The sequence below is a fragment of the Callospermophilus lateralis genome, chromosome 5 (genome assembly GCF_048772815.1).
Source record: "Callospermophilus lateralis isolate mCalLat2 chromosome 5, mCalLat2.hap1, whole genome shotgun sequence".
Taxonomy (NCBI): Eukaryota; Metazoa; Chordata; class Mammalia; order Rodentia; family Sciuridae; genus Callospermophilus; species Callospermophilus lateralis.
In genome coordinates this window covers 113,688,410-113,711,127 of record NC_135309.1, presented here as the reverse complement: position 1 = coordinate 113,711,127, position 22,718 = coordinate 113,688,410, and the positions used below count along the sequence as shown (strand labels likewise).

The 22,718-nt window shown below is 37.1% G+C and overlaps 1 protein-coding gene across 4 annotated transcripts in view; it reads left to right on the top strand.

Moving 5' to 3' along the window:
• Mast4 (microtubule associated serine/threonine kinase family member 4) overlaps positions 1-22,718 on the top strand; it is a 552,573-nt gene that overhangs the window by 298,147 nt on the left and 231,708 nt on the right. Inside the window, exon 5 of one of the 4 annotated variants that reach the window (XM_076857185.2) lies at positions 5,451-5,486. The exons of the other annotated variants lie outside the window; for them this stretch is intronic. Within the exon in view, the coding sequence (XP_076713300.2) occupies positions 5,451-5,486 (36 nt within the window). The remainder of the gene's footprint in view (positions 1-5,450; positions 5,487-22,718) is intronic. 4 annotated transcript variants of the gene reach the window in all.

Sequence of the window (22,718 nt, the reverse complement as noted above, 5' to 3'; positions counted from 1 at the left end):
CGGTGACCATCTGAGCTCTGCTTCACATCACACATCATCCAGAGAACTTTTGGCTCTCACTCCTAGGAGATGCTAGGCAGATAGTTCTTTCAACACAATTGCCCAAAAGGAAAAAAAAAAAATGACTGATTATAGTTTATGAATTTGATTTGCGGTGGACATAAATGGGTGGCATGAATTTGACCTAGAAGGACATATTTTAATGTCTTTTTTAGAGTGAAGATTCTAATAATAAATTTATACATGTATGGTATGGAGGGAAAGATCTTAAATGCCTGTGTTATAGAAATATGAAATATTTTTTTCAAGAAGTGTTTGGATATTTTAGAGATACTTACATGAAAATATTCTTACTTTATTAGAAACTATTAGTTTAGCATAATATTTATGTTCTTTATTGTGAAGGAAAAAAAAATTACTTCTAACTTCCTGTGTGTCTTAGAGATGCATGGGATTAACCTAGTGGTGACATTAGCTCTGAGTGCCTTATTGTTCCTAAACCTGGGTTTTCCATGGCAGTCTGTTATTGTTATGGGCAGCGGTGTTGTTATGGGCAGCGGTGGTTTGTGCTTTTACTTAGAGAAGTCAGCCTAGAGGCAGAGGTTATCTTTTTGATTTATTTTTTAAGAGACTGAAGAGGGCATTTGCTTTTGGGGTAGGCACCACGTGACTTCCACGTGTACCTGCTGCCGAAAAAGTGCTAATTTTTTTTTGTGAGGGGAAGCTGGGACCTTCCCACTAGGCTGGGCAGCAGGGCCACTGGAAGGAGAGTTTTGTGTCTTTTCCCTGCTCCCTGGGGCCTTTCTGCCAATGTAGTAAACACTAGTATTTGTTTTGCATGGGGCACATGAATGAGTTCACCAGGGGTTTTGTAATTCAAGGTATCAAGCATAGTGTTTATTATCTTAACAAATCAAGAATCAATTATCTGCAAGAATAAGCAGAAGGGTTTTTTTTAATGTCTAGGGTAAATTAATTTAAATGCTAAAAACAGTCCTTGTGGATTAAAGAAGCACCTAGAAGTAATGAGGTATGTTTTAAAAATGAACTTGACATTACATATTGAAATGAAATTAATAGATCAGTATACAGGTTTCATGTCTTAGGGGAACAATGGCAGCTTTTTTAGGTGTGCTTCCAAGGTATTAATTTGTATGTAAATGCAGTTGATTCTGATGGAATCACAGGGAAAATATTGTTGTCAAACATATGGATAAAAGCATATTACTTAATTATTATCTTTGAGAGTTCAGGCCACTTAGCTCATTTTTTTTTTTTTTTTTTTTTTACCTATTTCCTTTTTTTTTCCTTCTTAAAGAGGTTGCCTGGAATCTTGAAGATCATGGTAAAGATGGTGATGGCTGTCTTTTCAGGTGTTTGAAAGGAGGATTGAAGCAAAGATAGTTCAATGGGGTACTTATAAGCCTGTCTAGTCTTCCACTCAGCACACACCATATCTACAGTTTAACATCACCTAGGCTGTACTCTGTTAACATCCCAAGAACTGTGAGATCTGTTTCTTTTAGCCCAGAGCAGAATATAACACAGCAAAACAACTCGCCACCCCCACACACTGCTTCCTCTTATGGAATTCCACGTAGCATGAACCAACGTCCCAAGAGCACTATCACCTTCCCTGCTCTACCAGTTAACATTGCAGTTTTTTCCCTGTAAAAGCCAGTTTTATTGAGGCATAATTGGCATACAATAAGCCATGCATAATTTGAAGTGCATATTTGATATATTCTGACATGTATACACCTATAAAACCACCACCTCCAGCAAGATAATGCATATTTTAAGTACATGTAATTTATGTTTATTTATTATTATTTATATATTTATACATTATTATTGTATAAATAATATATTATACACATAGTGTATGTATGTGTATATTCATATATCTCCTATAAGTTTTCCTTCACCATGTACCCCAACCAGGCAACTACCAATGCCTGCCATCCTTAAAGGTTTGTATTTATTTAAATAAGTAATTGGAACAGTACTGTACATACCCACCTCTATTTATTTTTATTTGTTTTTTGATCTGACTCCTTTCAATCAGCATCAGGTTCTTTTTACACTGCCTAGATTATTGTGGTTTAATGTAAGACTTGAAATTAATTCTTGTGGCATATGTTAACAATAATTCATTACTTTTTATTGCTATATTGAATGATTGTACTACAGTTTGACTGTTCACTTGCTGATGGGCATTTGAGTTGCATATCCTTTTGGTCTTTATAAGTAAATCTGCTATAGGTTGAACTCTAATACAAAAATTTGAAATCCAAAGTGCTCTAAAATCTGAAACACTTAAAGTTGCAAGAATTTTGGATAAGAGATGCCCAAGTCATGGAAATGATCTGTCAATAGTTTCTCCTGTCCTGTGGCTTGTGTTTTTATTCTCTTTGTAGGATCTGTTGAGAAACAAGAGTTTTTAATTTTGCTCTAATTTATTGACTTGTTCTTTAAATGCTTTGGTGTTAAGTCATCTTTGCATAATCCAAGGGTGCAAAGGCTTTCTCCTGTGTTTTCTTTCAGAAGTTTTAGAGTTTGCATTTAGACTAATGACTAATTATGAGTCATTTTTTGTATGTGGAGTGAAATATGGATCAAAATTCGTGTTTTTACATATAAGTTTCTAATTGCCCAAGAACCAATTGTTGAACAAACTATCCTTTGCCCACTGAATTGCCCTGTACTTTTGTCAAAGCTCAGGGTCCCCATGTGTGTCCACCCACAGGCTTTCTATTCCATTTTGTTCTTGGTCTATTTGTCCTTATACTATTGCCACATGCTGCTTGGATTATTGTGGATTGATATAAGTCTTGATAATAGTAGTGAGGATCTTCTAACTTCCTGCATCTTTTCCCCATTGTTTTCACTATAGTAGGTTCTTTTACTTTAGAATCAGTTTTGTATAAAAAGCCTAAGGGGATTTCTTTTCTTTCTTTTCTTTTTTCTTTTTTGGAATTGCATTGAATTACAGATCAATTTGAGGAACTATGAAGAGTTGATGAGTAATTCTGATGAAACTGTAGCCTAGAAATGGATTGGAGAGAATAGTGTGTCAGTGGCTACAGTATGGAGAGATGGGGACAGGACTGCCTCCACAGGGTACTTTTGGTGTAAATGAATAACCCACACGGGGGAGACCAATAAGAGAAATGAGTGACCAGAAAGGAGTTCATTCTCTGTTAGAAAGCCCTCCCAGAAAAACCTAAGGGAATGGTTGGGTGGGTGGTTGTAGAAGCAGCTCAGGGAATTATTTCTAGTTGAAGTTTGAGAGAACTACCCACATTTCTTCTGGAAAGAACTGCAGGGGAGAACCTGGAATCAAAAAGTTAGTGGAGGAGGAAGAGAGACCAGGAGATGCTCAGGGGCTTGGGAGAAGGCCACTGCCTGAGGAGATGGTTGTGCTGGGCTTGGAGAGTGTGGCATTAAACTCTAAGGACCAAATTATATAAAGCAATGAAGACCTGTTGCACACTTGACCAGAATATTAATCTAGAGCAGTGGGTCTCAACTCAGGGTGATGTTGCTCTGAAAGGTGACATTTGACAATTTCTGGAGACATTTTATTTGGTGGAATTATTGGGGTGTGTTAGGGTTTCTTCTTCATTTGGGAGATGCCAGAGATACTGCTCCCTACCCAATAACATACAGGAACAGCCCACATCAACAAAGAATCACCTGCCCCAAATGTCAGTAATGCCAAGGTCCAAAGCCCTGGTCCAGAGAGGAAAGAGCAGAATCAAAGGTGGAATGAGAGTGAGTGTTCACTGGCTGTCTGAGATCACTTAAGTACACTGAGTCCCAGAGGGGAAAAAAAAATGTTCTCTTGTGTAGTGATGGCAGAAAGTTACCTGGATGGCCAGGAATTGCTGTGAGACTCTCCTTTGGCAGTGTTTTTGGAAGATTCTTAAAATATGCTATTAAATAAAACTAGAATTCTTTTAACAAAAGAATACCATGACTACAAATAAATGGAAGGAATTTGGAACGTCTGAGTTAGTTCACTTAAGAAGAGAATGAATGGTCATGGCAATGTCCTTGGGTTTATCAACTAGTCTGCTTTTGCTTACCAGTGATGGGAAACCTAACCCAAAGTGACTGGAAAAAAATAAAGGAAATTTACCAGCCAATATGACTTTTTACACCAGGCTTCATGTGTGGGGATTGATCCAGAAGGCCAGGGCTATCATAGAGGACCCTGGCTCTCCTTTCTCCCTCTGCAGGCTTCCTTCCATGGACATCTGACAGCAGTTCCCAAGGTTACTCTTTTTTCTTGTTCACTTTCACTGGGAGAGAATTTGTCTCTTTCCACTGTCATGAGTTTCTTGTTGATTGGACCATTTTAAATTCTGTGTCCAGCCATGAGCATGGCAATGTTTATAATGTTACTCTCATTAGCTCAGGCCTCTGTTGTCCAGCGCAGTAGCCACTAGCCATATGTGGCTATTAAGCTCTTGCAATATGACTAGTCTAAATTGAGATGGGAAAATAGAATGTGAAATATCTCATTAATAATCCTTATGTTAATTTCATATTTAAATGATAATTTTGGATATATTGGGTTAGATAAAAAAATATAAAAACACTATTCATTTCTTTTAAAAGTTCTTAAATGTGACTACCAGAAAATTTAAGACCATGTAAGTGACTTGGAATTATATTTTCTATGGAGAGCAGTAGTGTAGACCAATTAGGAATCCCTAGAAATGAAGTGTTGTCAATCCTACCTGAACATGTGGCTGATATACACTGGGGAGAGAGAAAATAGATACTGAGCAAGTCACCATAAATGAACACAGTCATGGTCATGAGACTGGCATTACAAAGAAGGAAGGTTTGTTCATTTGCTACTGTTTTACTAAAGATGAATGTTTGGAAATTCTAGTACTCTACTGCCACTAATCCAAGCTAATTTTTTTTAATTTAGTTTGGAAAATTGTTAATTAATCATTGTGCTCTTAGTAACTAGTGAAATAGCACAAAGTTACACAGAGTGGAAGAAAAAGTTCCCATCCCTTTCAACACCCGTGTCCATTCATAATCTTAGGTGGCCATTGTTCTGCTGGACTGTGTCTTTCTGTTCCCTGCTCCATGTCCAGGCAAGTGTGTTCGCAGACATTGACTTGTTGCAGTCATGGCTGCTGCCTGTCCTAACAAAAACGTTAAGCACTCACTCTTCAATTTGCTTTTTTGACTTTATCAATCTTCTAAGTCCCTAGATATAGATTTATCCTATTTATTTTAATGATTATGTAATATTTTACATGATACATATATTACATTCCATGTTATTGTTTCTTTATTAATGGACATTCATATTATTTTCAGTACCTCCTTTTTCTCCCCATTTCCCACCCCACAACAAACAATGCTACAATCAACATCTTTGTACCTATATCCTTACGTGCTGGTCCTTTTTTTTCCTATAGGATAGATTCCCAGAAGTGGAATTGCTTGGTCAAACGGTATGTGTATTTTTAATTTTAATAGATATTGCTAGCTTACTTTACCCATAGGAATAGCAAATCACCTTCACACGTAAGAGTACCCATTTCCTACATTCTCACCAGCACTGGATGCCACTGCCCTTTGTAATTCTTGCTAATCTTATTATCTCTAATGATTATTTTAATTTCCATCTCCTTTTCTATCACTAATGCTAAATATATTTTCAGTGAGTATTGTCTATGAATTTTCTCTCTTTTTCATTTCATGTTCATTTTAAAAGCCCATTTTTCCATTTTCAATTTCTAGGAACTCTTGTATTTTAGAAATATTAATCCTTTGTTGTATGTTTGCAACTATATCTTTGTGGTTTTTATCTCTGGTTTGTAATCTTTTGCTAAATGAAACCTGTTAATTATTGTTTAATCAAGCACGTCTTCTTTTCCTGTATTGCTTCTGAGTTTTCTGTCATGCTCAGGGTGGTACCATCTACCTCAAGGTCAGATAAACATTCTCTTAAGTTTTTTTCTCCAATTTTTAAAGAACATTCTGTTTTACTCTGATTTTAAGCTTTGTGCATGATATGAGATAGGATTCTTTTTCTTTCCTAGATGGATAACCAGTTATTTAAGTCCTACTTGTTATATATGAATCTTTATTTTTCCTGGGATTGAAATGTTACCCTGGTCTCATGTAAAGATGCCACATGTTATTGTATCTATTTCTGAATTGTCTATTCTCATCCCTATCTGTCTATTTCTGTTCCTACACCATTCTGTTTTGAATGCGGTGGCTTTCTAGTGACTTGTCATGTCTGGTAAGTTCTCATTCACTACTCTTCTTTTCATACTTTACATGACTGTTTTTTGCCATTTATTTTTTATTTTCCATATTTTAGTTTAATTCTAAAATTTAAAATTGCAGGAATTTTACCATAAATCGTTTTAACATGAAAGGTAATACAATACTACACAGTAAAAAGAATCCAAAATTAATATTTCTCAATATGGGACCTCTTTACCCATGTTAATAATTGGAAAAATATTTACTAATGATTTTACTGAGGATTATTTTTTATCAATTTTATTTGTTCAAATGTGGTCTCACTTTATGTCTATTCTAATTGTATAATTACTCCAAGGTACAGAAGCGGATTACAGACATAATATTTTAATCTGCCCATGAAATGAATCGTTGCATTAAAGCTTGTTTCCAGTGAATATAATAAATAAATAATTTGTATTTCTTTTGGTATACCAAACTATGAAATATACTCATATCTAGATTGGCTGAGGGCTGTGTAAATATAATGTAAACAAGAACTATCACTGCAGTTCATAATAAACCAAGTATTTGGAATCTTTTATGATTTGATTGTTTTTAAACTTAGAGTTGAGTATGCTATGAACTTCAAAAATTGTCACACTTGAAATTTTAGAGAAAGTTCTGTAATATTTGATGTTTTTTACAATTCTTAACTTTTAACATTTATTAATATGATGTTAACTCACTTGCATTCATGAATACTGACATATTTGATTGATTTTTTTGAAACTTTACCTGGTACAATATTAAAGTAATAAATACCTTTGTGTTTCCTAAAGGTATTTGAATTATTGGAGCTAGACACTAAAGTTGCTTGTGTTTAAAATAATGGTAATGTTAGCTTACAGATGAATGTATATATAAACAAACGTGATGTCTATCTCTTTTTCTTTCTTTCTTTTTTTTTTTTTTTTTGATGCTGAAGTCAAACTTAGGTCTTTGCTCATGCTAAGTATTCTACCACTGAACCCCAGCCCAAAATATGTATTTGCTTAAGGAAATACAGAAATATCCCCATATAGGTCCTGCCTGTGTTTATTTGATTCAGTAGAAAAACTCATTAGTTTTTCTGTTACAAAAATGAAACATTAATGTATTATGATTATTACTGAATGGCATATGGATAAAATACAATTATGTCTCAAAAACTGAGATTCCTATAATTTTAATGGTAGTAAAATTCAAATAAATAGATGCGTATAGAATTTTTTGCATATATGTAATTATTTAAGATCATAATTTAGAAAAGTGAGGGAAAGTGAATTACTAACAGTAAGACCAAAAAAAGGCAATAAAGTTAGTTATATCAAAACTGTCTATTGCACTTAGGATCTTTGCCAAGTCAAAACCAAATATAGCCTGTGCATGAATGCAATATCAGTAGCTTGGGAGGCTAAGACAGAAGGATCTCGTGTTCAAAGTCAGCCTCAGCAAAAGCAAGGCGCTAAGGAACTCTATATATAAGTGAAACCTCTCTATATAAAATTCAAAATAGGGCTGGCGATGTGGCTCAGTGGTGAAATGCCCCTGAGTTCAATCCCCTGTACCCCCCACCCCCGCAAAACAAAACGAAGAAAGAAAACCAAATATAGTTTTCTGCTCTGCTCTAAAGGTGATGATGAAGGGTTACTCCCTATCTCCTATCTTATACTTATGTGGAACTATTTGGAAGGCACTTCATGGACCCCAGTTTTGGTCTCTATGATTACTTCCCATTAAAGGGTATCAGGTCCTTTTTTTTTTTTTTTTTTTAGATCATAACTGGGTGCTGTGGTTGAGATAGACATAGGTTTATTGTTTTCTGATCTGCTTTTTGCTAAAGATCAAGTAATGTCTGGAGTGAAGGCTGTAAAGGACAGATTTACCAAATTGAAGGACTCTCTATTGGGTATTGGTAAAAACATAAACAGCAAAGAAGAATGGTAATTATAGCCACCAAAACCAATCATGAAATAGCAAAGATGACAAATGATACAAACTGTGCTAAATAAAAGGCTTCTCACGTTTCCACATTAACTGTGTTTTCATCAACTCAAGGTGTGTTTTCTGAACCCAAGCTTTAATCATCATCAAAATTGACAGTTGATAAACATAAATATAAAAAGATATAATTACAGCACATCTCAAATATGATTATATGTATATATTTGTGTAAATTTTACATTGTTAATCTTAAACTTGTCCTAGAAGGTAGGTAGATTCCCCAGAAATTTAATATCACAGTAAAAAAGTAATAATATATAGTGTCATAAGAGAAAAAATATCCAATTTTTTTTTTAACTTTTACCATTAAATGTTTGACCATTTAATTTGTTCCAGGGCTCTCCCACTACTTCACACCCTGAAAGAATTATTTAGTTAGGGTAGAGAACCTCTGTTTTTGTCAAACAACATAAAACTCTTGGAGAGGATGGGGAGTGACTTTAGGAGTCACCATGCAGTACTGTGGCCATGGGGTTTACTTTTACTGAAGCCAGTATTTGTTGACCTGGACAAGATGTCCAAAAGTCTACTCATGAATAGAGGACACAAAGTGATAAGTTGGGAAGCTATAGACACTAGAATAATAAAAATAATGCTCACAGGATTTAAGACATGGAGGATGGGGGATGCCCTAAACTGGAAAAAAAAAAGTGTGTGTGTGTGTATAATTTATATCTATCTATCTAAAAATATCTAACACCTATATTTCCTTTTTCAAAAGCAAAAACCAAGGTTGTGTTAGAGACTGAGTCTAACATAAAGATACTAAACAAGTGCAGGTACTGCTGTGTTGACCAGAAAACATTTGGATGTACTTCCGGAGGTATTTTGCTTAGTCTACTACTAGAATATGTTAAGACTTCTATACTCAGGAGTTAGCAAAGTATTGATGCTGCCGATCCATTGCCAGCATTGACTTCCATATTGCTTAAATTTTAAACAGATCTTGTCAGGGCTAACATGTAGTATCCCCAGGGAAAGATGTAGTTCTTTTGGCGTGAGGATTCACCCTTTCCCCAGGCTTACTGCAGAAATTATAAATCAGTCATAATTGTTACCTGAGCACTTGTCTTCTCGCCATTAAGAAATGAGTTGAGACTGCTCCATTTATTCGGATAAAGCCTCTGGGTTCAGTAGTCAGTGACCCTTATTCTCTGTGCCTTAAAGAGAAATTGCTGCCTCTATCTTTTGGGAAACCTATTGTGAGATAGTGATATGTACCCCCAGCTGCACTGAACTTTCAGGTTGAGTCATGTCAAAGGACTGCCTTTTAAAATGGCACATTAAATTTGACCCTTGCTATTAATCCCTATAATATTTTTATACATCTGGAATGTTTAAATGTCAGTCTCCTCTGTTTTCTGCTAGCATTCAAATTCTAATGAATGAAATAGCTACTTGCAAAAAAAAAAAAAAAAAAAAAACCCATCAGTCTCTCTCTCAGTATTGCATTTGTTAAAGGCCAACATACTATCTCTTAGAAAGGAATAGGGCTATTGAAATGTATGAATAGAAAACTTCAAAAGTGAATCTGTCAAAGTGATAGAAAGTAAAGATATTTTAAATATAATTGCAGTTGTATTCAGTAGTGAGAAAAAAAAAAGACGTCAAAGCGTTTCTACTTAATGCCGTTCCTGAGGTGTGGAAAATGTTGTGAGAATGAGTAGGATATTCACAGGAAGGAGGGCACCTCAGCATTCTCTAATTTAGGGCTGCACATGTCCCCCACCTCCAATTTATCTGACCAGGTCTCTACCATTTCTGTTAAGGCCCCTTCATTTTCATCTGCTCAGGCTTCCAACTGTGGAGCATAAGATCACATTTGTAGGGATACTGGGACTGAACAAATATTTTCTTTTACATGGAACTTTCAGAAGAATCCTTTTATCTCCTAGATGGCCAGGTTCCTTGGAGGCCTGAACAATGCAGACTCTCTGGGAGCTTAACACACTTTGAAGTAGATTGCTCCCCATTGTAGGTCCACAATAAAAAGTGGGGTTTTCATAGTCTTTGTATTGATGTCTGCAAAGCCAGATGGCTTTGTAAAAAGAGCCTAAAAGCAGTGTAACTGATTAAAAGAAATGCCAGGTAGTTGAAGGCTTCCATACCCCATGTGAGTCTAACAGAAAGAATTGTTCTCTTGGGGTATGTTAATATTAGAGAATCTCATTCTCGCATCTTCAGAGGGTGGCCAAAGACAATAGAGACAGGTGTCCGCACCAGGAGCCTACAAAATGAAGGTGTCTTGAGCCGGCCATTGGAAGAACCACTTTGAAAGGAAATGAAACTGGCCAGAGTGGGAAGTACTTTAAGTAAGGGTTGTGGATACTTTGTGGGGTTGTGTCTCATATCGAATTTTCTTTTCTTTCTTGTGTTTTAATTGGGGTCCTAGATCTGCATGGTCTTGAAACTCCAAAGAGTCCACTGTCTCATGCCTCAGAACGGCAGCTCACCCTTCTCTCTACAGTGTAAATGGCTCTATTGAGTGGATGCTGGAGCCTTGGCTTTTTTGTGTCTGCTGTAGAAATCATCCTGCCTGTGTGTGTAACCCTGCACACTGACCTTAACCTAAGAACACAGTCATATTTTTCAAGTTGTTTAGTGGAGGGCTGATGAAACTTGGCCTTGTAGGTACAGGAATTCATAGAAGTGACAAATTGTTCTCTGCTTTCATAACCTAGCATCAGAAATGGGCTTTGCAGCCAAAGGAAGAAAAAGCTCATCTTAAGAAGAACTTGAAAAACCATCATGAAAGAATTAGCTGGCCCTGTGTTTGGTTGGATTTTTTCCCCCTTCATCAGGAAACACTTTAATCCTGCAATGAACAGCATGTGATAGGGGTTTTAAAACCAAAGCAAAAGGCTCTTCCATTTTCTCCGTTACCATCTCTCCCCCGCCTCATCAGATGTGCTGCTGTTGGGCTTTTAGAGCAGAGATGGCCGGGAACCTGGCACCTGGCAATTTCCACTGAAATAGCTAATTTCAAGAAGAGTTTGTACATTTTGACCTCTCTGAACTTCTGTGGATCCTTGGAAAGAGGGAAGTAATTCAAACCTGAAGGCATTTCCAAGAAATTGCGTTGGAGAATAAATTGATACATGTATCCCTATTATTTTGGCCTATCTTTTGAGTAGCAATGTAGAATACGTGATATTTTAATATACTAGGGCTAACTTGTCCTTGTATAAAATAGTAATTTGAATAATTTTTCTATCAATCATGTAGGTAATCATTGAGGAGGACCAGAGAAGCTAGAGAACACAGTTAGGAAGAAATGTTTTCAAAATTACCCTAGATCTTATCACTGGGGGAAAAGACAGTTTTAAAAGCAGGTAATTTAGCCTTCATTACTGCCTTTGGTGCATTATGATTTTTCCTTTGCGTACTTCCACTGTCAGAGTCTCAGTATTTAAGAAGTGGGGAGGCATTTAATTTTACTATGAAAATCCTAAGATCATAAGGTATTAATCATTTCTTCTGATTATGTTCCTTGTAGAAAAATACAGTAATGCAATGAATATGATTGTTTTTACTCATCATCTAACCATGCAGAGACAGTCCCACGAAGCATTTTTATTGTATGGTTTTCAAGTTGTTTTCCTCTAAATCCTTGTTATTTGATGATGACTGATTCTTGGTGTGAGTTTTCCTTCCAGCTGGGAAGTGCTTTCTGGAAGTGATCAGTCGTACCTGAGGCAAGCACCTTGTTTACTTGTCCACAAATTTGCTGTCATCTGATATTAACAGGAAAGTGGTGGACTGTTTCTAGTGGTCGTGACTAGTCATGGAGGGTGCTGAGGTGCTTCCTTACTTTCAGTAATTCATTTTATGAAATTCTAAGTGAGAACATTTTTTTCCTTTGGCTTTAGATGGTATTTGTTTATAGGTTGAGGAAAGCTTTTACGAATCACTCTGAAAAATACATTTTAATAGATTCCAGGAGTTAGCAGAGATGCTACATTCATCCAGGGCATAGAACAGATTTTCTTTGTTTTGCTGTAACAATTGGGGCCTTGTGATATTTCCCCAGAAACCAATACTGCAGCCATTCTTGTCAAGCTGTGACTTGTTGATCATGGAGGGTTTCCGAGAGGACATATCTTTAATGTAAGTTTGCATAGACTATCCTGTTGGCATGGAAGCTCCCTAAGGGCAAGGGTCTTTGCTGTATCCTCTGTGCCTGGAACCATGCCTGTCACGTAACTGGTGACCCACAAATGCTTGTGGAACATTATTTTGTGTGATTTGAAATTATACATGTTCCTTACCACTTTGCATTCTCATGGACTAACCCATTTGTTAAATGAGCAGTTTAATTATTGAATTCTTCAATTAAGTTCCTTTTTTTTTGTATTAGGGATTGAACCCAAGGGTACTCTACCAATGATCTACATCCCTAGTTTATTTTTTATTTTGAGACAGAGTCTCACTAAGTTGCTGAGGGTCTCACTAATTTTCCCGGGCTGGTCCTGAACTCGGCGATTCTCTTGGGTCACTGGGATTATAGGCATGATCGGTTACCATACAATCTTTTTTTTTAAATCAAATCTTTTATTAGAACAGATAAGAGTGATAGATGGAATTATGGATTATCCATTTGGGGTTTTTAGTCAAGGAAAATTTTTGAAAGCATAGGCAATGTAGGCTTCCATTCACTTTTATGAACTGAGGAATACTAGAAGTTGATACCTATGCAAAGTGTCTTTCCCATTCGGTTTGCTGGAAGTCCCTGATTCACAGCTTTGCTGGGACTGGGGATAACACAGGTGAAAAATAGATATTATTTGATAAGAATAAAACTAAACTTTTTCAATTGCTCTTGTGGCATGAATAGTTCTTGTTGTTGTTGTTGTTGTTAGATTAGAGAAAGAAGACAGTTGAAAAAACAAAAAGTAACTGAACTGGGGCTGGGGATGTGGCTCAAGTGGTAGAGCGCTTGCCTAGCATGCATGAGGCCCTGGGTTCAATCCTCAGCACCACATAAAAATAAAATAAATCTATTATGTCCACCTAAAACTAAAAAATAAATATTAAAAAAGTAACTGAACTGTGGCTAAGAAGCCCCATCACATGAGGTACAATATCTTTGTAGTAAAAGTATAAAAGTATGCTTGAAAATAATAAACACCAAATCCACATTAGTGTTAACCTCTAGGGGGATAGAGGGAAACTGAGATTGGGTAGGGGTTCCAGGAGCCTTTGGCTATGTTTTCTGTTTGATTCATTAAGTAGGGTAGTTGTACAGGTAGATGTTCATTATTTTATTTCTTTTCCAGGTTCTTTTATTTAAAAAAAAAAACAAAGATGGAGAGTGGATAGGCATGGAATTGAGATTTCTACACTCCATTGTTATCATTAAAAGATTTTTTTTTCTTTTCTAGTTTTTCAACCTCTGCCAGACAGATCCTATTGGCAAGTTGAGTAGGAGAAAGAATGAAAGGATAGAGAGGTCTTACGGAATCAGAATTGTATTCAAGAGACATTGATGTGCAGAATCCACTCAGATGCTTGAACTTTTTGAATCATCAGCAATGAGCAGCTATACCTTCTGATGCATAATCACTTAACTCTTCTTTCAGTTTCCATTTCTCATAAGCCATTGGCACCTGCATGTCTCTGTGGTTATAGTACATGCAGAGACTTTGGAACAAGTTTAGGCAATTTACTGACTTCTCATGATCTTGGTCTTGGTGGTAGAGGATCCTTGTCAGAGTGGAAACCCCATGGTTGCCTCTAACTGTCCACCTGACCATTGACAAATATTCCTGGAGCTACCCCTGGAAGCTCTGTGGTTGGAGTCCTGAGTATGTAAGTGACAGTGACTGAAAATCATGGGGCTTGAAAATTAGCTTGAGACAAAGAAAGAAATGGTAGTGAGGCACATATAAAGATGTAGATGCCTGAGAGGAAAGAGGCAATGTGCTAGATGTACCCAGAAAGGAGACAGGAATGCTCTATCCACCCTTTGTATTAATGTTCCAGAATTACTGTAACAAAATACTACAACCTGGGTGGCTTAAACACCAGAAATGTATTGTCTTACATCCTGGAAGGTAGTAGCCTGATGTATTGGTGTTAGCGGGATGGATTTCTTCTGAGGATTGTGAAGGAAAATTGGTTTCCTACCTTTCTTGCTATTGGTGAAGATGTGGAGCCCATTCCAAACAATTTAGTAAGAACAGGAATGCGCATACTCCACAGACCACAGTTCAACTTCTGCTGGTTTACTGGCAATCTGTGGCCTTCTTTGGCTTATAGAACATTCATTCATCTATGTCTGCCTTCATATTTACATGGCATTTCATCTTTGTGTACATTTGTCTCTGTGTGCCAATTTCCCCTTCTGAGGACATGATCATATTAAAGTAAGGCCTCACTCTAATGACGCCATCTTAATTCCATCTGTGAAGATCCTATTTCTAAATAAGGTCACATTCCAAGTTCCTGGGAGGTAGAGCTTCATCTTTTGGGAGACACAGTTCAACCTAACCTTCATGCACATGCGGAAGTCTGGAGGACATATCCCACATGCCATTAGGTATTACCTCAGTTGAGCTTGTTCTGGTCCATGGCATGTTTCTTACTGACCCTTTTTTACCGAATTCTTTGGAATGTACTCCATAGCTACACTGATAGTGAAGGGAAGGACTGTGGAAGAACCTGGGAATAAACCAACTTATTTGTTGGGGAGAGAACCATTGAAAGTGCATTTGCCAATCTACAAAGCAAGGAAAAAAAATATGAGTCTCTCCTTGCTGCTATTTCTTTTCCTTTCTCTCCAGGCTCTTCGCCACACCTCATTAGAGCAAAGACTAATCTATTGAAATTCAATCAATTCTACTTTAGATGATGGCCAATGAATATTATTTCTACTACATTACCTGTGCAATCGGCCTGTGTGGGTAAACCTGGAAAGCTCCCCACTATTTATGCCATGTTTCTCTGAGAATGTGGTCTAGCATCTGAAACTTCTAGCTGCACCTACAGAGCAAAGTGTTATACATTGTTCATATGAACTGGAGAGATGGAATTGATCTCGGGACTAGAGGTCCTCACCACTTGTCTTCTTCTTCCATAGTGGGTGCTTTGGGAGCCCTGCAGATGCATGCTTTTGAGCAAGTGTGCCCATCTCTGTTGGAAAGCTATTGCCCCACATACCAATGGACTCTCCCTGGTGACTGATCAAGGCTGGAAACTGAATTCCTCAAGGATCCCCCTGAGGTGGAGGAGAGACTGCTTATGCCCCAGACTAAATCATCTGAGCAACTGGCAGAGACATCCAACTGCATATCTGCTATTTATGCCCCACTTCTGTCTTAATGATAAAACTCTGATTTTTGTGGAATAATAATGTACTAAACTGAAAAGACCATCCCTACCAGGATCTCTCCCTCAAAGCTGGGTATAGTTAGAGTACTATGTTCCGGGGTGAGATGTAAGCAGACCTTGTTTCAGGAAAACCCAGCTGTAGAGATCCTTTTTCTTTTCTCCTACTTCTGTCTTCCTGTTAGGAATGCACTTGTGTTGGATAGGGACCAACAGCCACATGGGCCTATGAACAAGAGGGGTAGACTGGACCTACCAAGGGAGGTGGAACTAAAAGGCACAAGTCTCTTAAGTGTCATGATTTGGTAGTCACCCAAGCAGCCCTAGACTTATTGCTTCTGAGTCTTGTTAACATAAGAAAGCATTAAGCTATTTTGTTTGAGTTACTTATTTGGGTTAACAATTATATGCAATTATACCTAATCCAAAGAGAGACCCTCTCCAATCACTACCCTGTACAGGATAGTGTATTGAAGAGGAAAGGCCAGTCCAGGAGAAGAAAGAAAAGCGTATTTCTTCCCAAGACTTAAAGAAGAACTGGCCTGTTGTGCCCTGGGGCATCTTTCCCCTAAGGCATCTTGTATATGAACTGAAAGAGAAGAGTGAAACTATGTCCTCTTAAGCTGCTCCCTTATTCACCAAACCTGTACTTCCCAATATCATAGAAAATGGTCAGGGCCATTTTCTGCCAGATAACACTTGCAACAACAGCAACATCTTGGCAGTAAAACTGTTTTGATTACCTCATGGCTTTTTACCATTGTTTGAGGAGGTGGGTAGAAAACAAAGAAAAGGGCCTTCTGGTACCAGTTAAGAAGTGTAGTTCTGATAAACTCAATGAAGCTGACACCAGAGAGCAATTCTTTGGCCTTCCAGAAAGGATTAATCTTCAGCTTTGTCATTCATTGCATTTAGGCTAGTGGTGTATATATATGACTGTGAATGGACAAAACAATGGATGTGGACAAATCAGAAGCTTATCAATGTGCAGTGATATGAGGAATAATAAGGAAGTTTGACATTTTTTAATCTCAAGGAATAAAGACTTCCCTGATATACATTTTTTTCTTTGTGTTTTCAAAACTGTGAGGTAGTAGAGAACTGCCTTTCTACAGCTCTATCTGGGTTCACTCTCTTTTTAGCAATGAATGATTCTCTGATACAATGTGGTATATGGGAGGAAGCTGGGTGGGCAAGGCTGCTGTAGGAGGTGCAATTGTGGACCTCTGGGGAAGGTAAAGCAAAGAGAATAAAATTGTGTGGCAGAACTGAAGTCACATACTTGTTCCTGTGGAGGGGACCCACTCCACACAGCTGTGTAGGGTAAGTAAAGGGTTACCCTAAATACTCCTCATCCATCTTGAATTATTCATGCTTCTCTGCCTCTTTGGATTCACAGCTAGCTCCTAGGGATGAACATTTTCATGGAGGACAAGGTTTAGGTGAACCGTAGCTTCTTAGAACTTATTTTATCTGTAACTAGGCAAAGTCAGTTTAAGTATGTCAGAGTCGCAATGATATGTGAATCTAAAGAAGTATGTGTTGCTCAGAGAAATGATACAGCAGTTAATATCATTATACTTAAAGTGTATGAAAGGTATTTTTCTAGAATTTGTTTGCTCTTGTTTATGAAATTTTAATTATTTATTGCAATATACGCAATTTCAAATATTTACAGGGGCTTTTCAAGGTTTATCCTAACTTCTTCGGTTTCTGTTACTCTACTCTTGCTCTCAAACTATTAATTTCACCAATTGCAAGTACACCTTTCTTGGTGCTTATCAGGAACCTAATTCTTTGTGGTGGGAGAGGAATTTCTGTTCTGGTTTTATATGTATTCTTTCATTCCTGATGAAGTTATAATAATTGTCACTTGTTAATAAAACTCAGATTGGGCTTGACATTGCATTGCATCTGTTAATTTCTAGTCATCATCATTCTGCAGCAATCTAGAAAGCCAAAGGATTATTTGGATTATGTTGTTTTTCCATGCTATGCTTGGTTTTCATCACCCAAAATATTCAGATTATATGGAAGACATTATTACCACCAGAAAGGCTTGTGTATGTAAAAGATACTGTAAAAAGGGACAGGGGTACCAAGTACAGGACTGTAATCGTTTTCCATTGATATTACAGCCAGAATGGGAACACTGACACCTGGTGATCCTGTTGGATGGTGTCACTGAAGTTTTAAAAGAACATGGAGGGAGCCCAAAGCCACGTAGTCTTTAGGGAATTATGGAAATGTTTTATAACGAGGTTTAGTGTCCAGTTATTATTTTTCAGGTGTGCAGAGGATTGTTAACAAGGATACCTTCAAACAGTAGCCTGGTTGGTAAGAACTAAAACAAGGATGTCCATCAATTAACAGTCCCTTTTCCATTGCTGCCCATGAAATCTGTACCAACAAGGGCTTTTTTATGTTTGTTTGTCAGACCGCAGTTTGAATTGTTTGAGAGGTTTCTGGAGATGAGAAGGTGAGAAGACTTCATCAGGAAAAGCTCTGTCACTCTCATCAGAAAGATTCTGAAACTTATCAGCTTGTATAATGTAGGCATTTTCTTTTCTTTCTTTCTTTCTTTCTTTTTTTTTTTTTTTTTTTGGTACTAGGATGGAACACAGTGGCACTTAACCACTGAGCTGTATCCAGAGCCCTTTGTTTATTTTATTTTGAGACGGGTCCTCTCCAAATGTCTGAGACTGGCTTTGAACTCGGATCCTCCTGCCTCAGCCTCCTGAACTACTGGGATTACAGGCATGCATCCCTACTCTCAGCTAATGTTGGCATTTCATGGGGAAATTTTAACCCTTGAGAGAGGGGTTTGACCCTTGTATGAATGTCTTTATTTTATCTTCTAGTTTTCTCACTCAAATAGTAATTCTACAAATACCCTTTTCATAGAAGACTTTGCTTTCATTATTTTATTTTAGCTGGACAGTGGTGGTAACTTCAGAACTTGTTGTCACCTCATATATTGTGCATTTCAGAGAGCAATATAGTTTGCTTTTTCATGAAGAGAAAAAGGAAATAGTAGAGAAAAAGGAAAAAGAAATAAACTTGTGATGAAATTGTACTTGCACTTCAAGTTAAATTCCCTGCCTGGCCTTTTCTGGTTTGAGACCATAAATGATAGAATCTTGATCTAAAATGTTCAGTGTAAAATGAATGGTGATGAAGGTATTCTCCATCGTGGGGTTGGTAATTAGCTATGCATGGGTCATGGGTTGGTGATTAGTTCTGTTCCTCAGAGCATGTCTTCAATCTTTGATATCTACTTAAGCTATGTAAATAAATTGCACAGTTTTTATTATGACTTTTCTATTAATCTTTGATAGAGTGAAATTTGATATTTTCTCTGTGACAAACCATGAAATTTAGCAATTAAATTCTTTCATTTATTCAGAGTTTCCGCTTGGTTCAAATAAATCTCAACAAAACATTGTGTTGAGGTTTTTAAAAATATTACTTAGTGGTTCTTTGGCAACCAAAAAACATACCTTATCATAATTACTTCTAATCTCCTGATAGTTGTATTCTTTAATTCTCATCTAGACAAGAACCATATTGTCAAACCAAGAGGTACTGGGAAGCAGGGGTATTTTGGCCCTGTCAAACATAACATGATTGGTCTTTTAAAAGTATATTTTTTTATCACTTACTACTACATTTAATCATGCACAGATGCATGATTAATATTTAATATTAGTTAAATATTTCTTTAATTAGAATAAACTAAGTACTTCTACTTTTTTTATCTGCTCTCCCTATTTTGTACTGGTATGCCTCTTTTATATGGGAAAATTTCTGATAATAAAAATATTAAGTATTTATGAAACATTATGTAATTTGACTCCTTGCAAGTGAGATTATAAATTTGAATTACATATACATTTATTTATTTTCCTCAACCAAACCAATTAGTAGTTGTTCCGCATTATTTTCCAAATCAATAAGTTATTTTAAATTTCTTGGACCCGATTTTATTTTCTTGGTTTCATGTCAACTCATTTTGAGTTATTAAGTCAGTAAAACAATTCACCATTTATAAACTGTTTTAGTCAGCCTTTTCACCATTGTGACCCAAAGACCTGACAAGAACAATTTTAGAGGTGAAAAAGTTTATTTGACTCTCACAATTTCAAAAGGCTCCGGCCATTGACTGCTGAATCCATTGCTCCAAGGTAAGGGAGAACATCCTTGTGGGAAAGTGTGGAAGAAGAAATCTGCTAGGGACATGGCAACAAGGAAGCAGAGAGAGATCTAATGGCCAGGGACAAAATATAAACCCCAGAGGCATGCCCCCTGTGACCCACCTTTTCAAGCCACACCCTGTCTGCCTGCCGTCTAGTTAATCCCTGCTGGTAGATTAATCCCCTGGTTAGGTTATAACTCTCCTAATCCAATCATTTTACCTCTGACCATTCTTGCATTATATCACACATGAGCTATGGGCGAGGAGAGGGGGACACATCGTATCTAAACCATATTGCAAAGTATACTTTTCTGTTCTCATTATGGGATGATTTAATTCTGGGTTCCAGGAACAAGGTTCTGGAGACTGAATTTTTCCCCATAGTTTTCATCTGAATCTCTAAAGTCTCCCTGGATGTAGAAGGTTAAGGAGGATTATTTTGCTTCTGTCAAGTGCATCTTTTCTCTTCCTAAGTTTTCAGCCTCTTGTGATACAGTGCTTTGCCTCATGCTTGCTGTTTTTGGAGGACCTAACAGCAAAATGGCAGTGTGTAGTGACTGTGAACCTGTTTCAGCATTTCCACCAAGTAGTGATATATACTGTTGGTAGTTGGAGTCCCAACATTTGGAGGTACTTCTCAAATGTGAATTATGTATAAACTATTTTAAAAGATATTTTTATTCTCAAAATATTGACTTAATTTTTTATTTTAATGCATAAATTTAAAAATCAGGTATAAACTTCTGTGTTTACTACTAAAACTAAAATCAGAACAAGCACAACACAATTACAAAAAGAGTAGCATTTAAAGCATACTTTATTAAAATACATCACCCTTCACTGTATGAGTATGCTGTTGGTTGCTATTGCACAGGCTTCCTTATTTGTTGTTCTGAGTTGGCATGTTTATTATGTTCAGTGGGAAGCTCCATTTTCTTGTAACAGTTCTAATAAAAAGTCTTTGGTGATGATTTCATATTGTTCCATGATGTCTTCTTCTTTTTTTTTTTTTTGGTACCAGGGATTGAACCCAGGGACACTTAACCACTGAGCTATATCCCCAATCCTTTTTATTTTTTATTTTGAGACATGGTCTTGCTAAGTTACTTAGAGTCTCGCTAAGTTGCTGAGGCTGATATTTTTTTTTCTCCTTCCCCTATTTCTTTTTTTTTTTGGTTATTCAAAACATTACAAAGATTGCAGAATCACATCGGTTACACATCCACATTTTTACATAATGCCATAATAGTAACTGTTGTATTCTGCTACCTTTGCTGAGGCTGATTTTGAACTTGTGATCCTCCTGCCTTAGCCTCCCAAATCACTGGGAGTTCAGGTTTGCTGCAACGTTCCCAGCCATAATGTCATTTTGTCTTCACTCTACTAGCTCTCTGATCTTTTCTCATGACATCCAGGCAATGGAAGTAGTGATACTTGGCCAACTTGACCATTAATTAGTACACATGGAAATTCTGCACTGAGATTATGGGGCAGCCAGAAACTAAAAGGCTTTTGATGAAATGACAATACAAATTTCAGAAGATATACTAAATGTTCACATACTCCTAAAAAAAAAAAACAAACTTTTTCAGACTCCAAGGAAATCGGACATAGAATACACTTGGGGCAAATTGGTGCAAATTAAATTGGTGTAAATTACTTTTAGAGCTTTAACTGAATGTGACTTGATGTATAAGTTGGCTTATTTAATATTTATAATTCAAATAGGTCAACCTGGGCTTAATTGTTATTTATCTTCTTGTTCTTTTCTGAAATAACTTTTGGAGACTAATCTTTTTATTTGTTTGTTTTGAGTTGGCTTTGGTTATTTCGTATTCTAAACCCAGACAGGCTTTTAGCTGTCTCATTTACTATAGGGTAAACTAACCTAGCAGCAAAGGAGGGATCCTGGAAGCTGAGTGGGAGAGAATGTGTAGAACCACAGGTTGATGAGTCAAAGAGGGTGGAACTCTGCAGTTCAGTGAAACCTGGTGCTGTTGGCTTGGTAATTGCATGCATTCCTTTTTGAAAGCTTTTCCTCAAAGGCAACTACATTTGCAAGCAGTGTCCTTTTGTACAAAAGGTAAGGCCCACTCCCAGCCCACTTCTGCCACTCAATAGCTGTCTGACTTAAGTCTCTGGTCAAATGAGAATGACGGAAATCATTAGGTGCATTGATGGAACAGTGCATAGAAAATGCTCTGTATGGTCCTTGACATGTGCTACTCACCCATTACTGTCTGCTGCCTTCTAATAGTTCTGCCAGTGTTATAAGAAAGAATTCAAAGTAACTCCTCCTCCTATTCATTTTATACACAGAGAGGGCAGGTAAAGGCAAGAGATGGGCATCATCCCTATTTCTCAACATCTTGTTAGTCATTAGATCTTATGTGGTGTAATGTTTTCAACATAGAATTTGGTGTGTTATTATTATTAGCTCTTTTATGAGGGGAATCAAACACCTTCCAAAGAACTGATTGAAGCTAATAATATAGTAATTGTCCAGCTTCATTGCTACTCACCAAATCTACCTTCCCCCCACTTTCCAACCTAGTTATCCTTCAACTTCTTTAAATTCTTTAAACACTATTTCTAGTCCTGTTCTTTCTTCCGTCTTTGTCCTGGCAGATGCTGTTTTAGTCAGCCCTTTCACTACTGGGACCAAAAGACCTGATAAAGAACCATTTTAGAGGAAGCAAAGTCTATTGGGTGCTTAAAGTTTCAGAGGTCTCAGTTCTTGGGACTACATTCCTTGGTGCTTGAGGTGAAGCAAATCATCATGGTGGAAGGGTGTGACAGAGGAAAGCAGCTCAGAACATTGCACCAGAAAGCAGAGAGAGAGAGAGAGAGAGAGAGTTCCCTTCACCAGTGACAAAATATAACCCCCTAGGGCACATCCCCATGAACCCAGCTTCTCTAGCCA